At 41.8% G+C, this 3,556-nt stretch overlaps 1 protein-coding gene across 1 annotated transcript; it reads left to right on the top strand.

Annotated features, from left to right (window-relative positions):
• On the top strand, positions 537-1,571 carry LOC102178767 (keratin-associated protein 4-8-like). Its single transcript, XM_018065088.1, has one exon. The coding sequence runs from the start codon at positions 595-597 to the stop codon at positions 1,090-1,092; it is 498 nt and encodes a 165-aa protein (XP_017920577.1). The 5' UTR covers positions 537-594; the 3' UTR covers positions 1,093-1,571.

Genomic DNA, 3,556 nt, shown 5'->3' with positions numbered 1-3,556 from the left:
AACTTCCTTGTGGTCTAACTATCTTCCTGATCACCCAAGATGCCCACATAGGATCATACTCATCCATATTATTTGTGGGACATCATCCCCCCAAATATCTTTCTGTCTAATTCCTTTTCAGTGTTTCATCTGACAAGCCATGTTCCCCTCACCTTTGACAATAAAATATACATAAGCCTTATAAAAAACATTTTCTCTCTGATGTCCAAAGAGCATGGATAGGAGAGAATAGCACATTAAAAAAAAAAATGTTAGCATCATATGACTAATGTTTCATAAGACATTGAACCCACCAGGAGCAAAGGTGACATCCAAAAGGAAGAACTGGGACAGGGCTTTCAACTGGACACACAGGAGCATACTAGGAAAAGGAATAGTGTTATTTTCACCACTTTGGAATACTGAATGAGAAACACACAATTATGTAATTAAATGATCAATTTTCCTAGGAGGGTAAACAATAACAAGGAAATAATGATGTCATGATAGCAGCTCTTCTGCAGGGTATAAAGTGGGCTGCGGGCCAAGGAGACTCTCAGACTCAAGAAACTCACTTTCCTGGAAACTCACCCAGAACCTCCACCCTCTGACACCATGGTCAGCTCCTGTTGTGGCTCCGTCTGCTCTGACCAGAGCTGTGGCCGAAGTCTCTGCCAGGAGACCTGCTACCGGCCCAGCTACTGCCAGACCACCTGCTGCAGGACCACCTGCTACCGCCCCAGCTGTGGTGTGTCCAGTTGCTGTGGCCCTGTGTGCTGCCAGCCCACCTGCCCTCACCCCACCTGCTGCATCTCTAGCTGCTACCACCCCTCCTGCTGTGTTTCCAGCTGTGGTTCCAGCTGCTACAGGCCGACCAGCTGCATCTCCAGCAGCTGCAGGCCCCAGTGCTGCCAGCCTGTGTGCTGCCAGCCCACCTGCCCCCGCATCTCCAGCTGCTGCCGCCCCTCTTGCTGTGGCTCCAGCTGCTGCCGCCCGAGCTGCTGCCTGCGCCCAGTGTGTGGCCGGGTCTCCTGCCACACCACTTGCTACCGCCCCACCTGTGTCATCTCCACCTGCCCCCGCCCTGTGTGCTGTCCCTCCTCTTGCTGCTGAGCTCGCTGTCTTGTGACCACTGTCTCCACTTACCTCTGTCCCACATATGTAGATCCTTTTTCGCGCTGACCCTTAGGACTCACGGAGTCTAGCTGACATCATTTGTTTAGTTGAATCTCATGATTACAGTGGGTCCACCATTGTTCTTCTGACTCCGTGAACATATGCTGGCTCTTTTATAATTCTCCCTTGTCATATTTTCCTTTCTATATCAGCACCAAATAAGAATTAAATTGCAATCCATCAGATAAGAAATTATCTCAGTCCTCTGAATGTTTCATTCTTCCTGATATTTTGGTCATGCTCTGCAGGTGGTCCACAAGGTGGCTATTATCTGCAGGTGCTGAGTGGCACTGACTTGACACCCTGAGGTCGGGGGTAGGGGGGTCCAATTTACCCTCTATTTTCTCCTCAAGGGAATTTCTTTTGTTTTGTCACTTCTCTGCGTTCTAATAAACTTCCCTGCACATAAAAATTCACTCGCATTTTTTCCTATTATTTTCATGATCATTTTACTTACTAACTAGGCAATTTATATTGTATATGAAGATACAGGAAGAATAACCCATCTTTGACAATAGATACTACATCAGATTTAGATGATTTAAGATTTTAGAATAAAACTGGCATGTATGTATATGTGCACGTGCATGTGACTTAATATACTAAATTAGGACAGAGTTAATTAAAACACATTTTACCCTTTAATACCACTAGCTCCCTTTTGGAAAAAAGGATAAAATTTCTGAGCGTGGAGTACATGTCAAAGAAATTTTTTAAATTGCCTGCAAAGAATTTAATGTATTCAATTTCTTTCACTTAATAAACAACATTTCCAAGTTATAATCATAGATGGGTTATATGTCCCATTGAGTTCAGTTGAGGAGATACCATGTTTCATCTTATTAAAAAAAAAAACTTTATTAAGGTCTGATTGATGTATTAAAAAGTTATATATATTTAGTGAATACAACTCAATGAGATATATTACTGTATTTTTAAGAAAATATGCTGGATCTGGATGGTGTGCTGTGTTTCTGAGTATATCTCTCAGAGTTTTCTCATAATTCAAATGTCTCCTCACTTAACAAATGTCTCCTCACTTAACAATTCAAATGTCTCCTCCTCCTCACTCACTTAACATAACTTAAATGTCTCCTCCTAGGAGGTTGGAATTTCAGAGTTCACTTTTTAAAAAGATTCTTTTAACTAAAGCTAATTTGTAGTTTTGAGTAGTTCTCAGTTGGGGTACACACTGACTCGGGGTTGGGGGGCACATTGATACTGAATTCTACACAGAAGATTGAAACCTACCCAATGAGTATAATGGCAAGATTTCCTAACCCTTGATTTAGAATTTGAAATAGCAACACCTTTGGATAATGTCCACTCCAGTATTTTGGGGTTTCCCTGTGGCTCAGCTGGTAAAGAACCCGCCTGCAATGTGGGAGACTGGGGTTTGATCCCTGGGTTGGGAAGATCCCCTGGAGAAGGGAATAGCCCCCGACTCTAGTACTCTGGTCTGGAGAATTTCATGGACTGTAGAGTCCATGGGGTCGCAAAGAGTCAGGCAGGACTGAGTGGCTTTCACTTTCACTTTTGGATAGTGTCAGAAATTACTTTCCAAAATAATGTTCTATGACTTGTCTATAAAAATATTTAAAAATTGAACTAAAATTTAAAGCATCATTAGAGCATCAGACATTCTCAACTACTTAAACACTTTCTATGCTGGCTACTTCCAGGATGAGGAAAGTAAGGGGAGCTCATCTGAAGGAAACACACAGACCACCTTCTTCACAAGGGTAATTATCACATGTAGAAATAAACTGAATATATATTGTCTCAGTTGCCAATTGCTGCATCACAATGCATCCCAAAGTCTAATAGCCAAACACTGCAACAAATTTTTATTTTTCACAATTCTGTGCATTGACTGGGTATTCTGATGATCTTTCCTGTTCTCACTCATACCACTGTGCTGATCTCAAAATTTACTGGGACTCAAAGTTCCAAGACTTACATGTCTGGTAGTTGACTCTTCCAGGAAGGAAAGGAAGATGCTTGAAGACTTCTTTTTTAATTTAATTTTTTAATATAAGTTTATTTATTTTAATTGGAGGTTAATTACTTTACAATATTGTATTGGTTTTGCCATACATCAACATGAATCTGCCACAGGTATACACGTGTTCCCCATCCTGAACCCCCCTTCCTCCTCCCTCCCCATACCATCCCTCTGGGTCGTCTCAGTGCACCAGCCCCAAGCATCCAGTATCATGCATCGAACCTGGACTGGCGATTCGTTTCATATATGATATTATACATGTTTCAATGCCATTCTCCCAAATCATACACACTGAGGAAACCAGAATTGAAAGAGACACGTGTACCCCAATGTTCATCGCAGCACTGTTTATAATAGCTTGAAGACTTTTTTTTTTAATTTTTATTTTTACTTTAT

Source organism: Capra hircus, chromosome 19 (assembly GCF_001704415.2).
Source record: "Capra hircus breed San Clemente chromosome 19, ASM170441v1, whole genome shotgun sequence".
NCBI classification, from domain to species: Eukaryota; Metazoa; Chordata; class Mammalia; order Artiodactyla; family Bovidae; genus Capra; species Capra hircus.
This window is presented reverse-complemented; position numbering and strand designations above follow the sequence as displayed.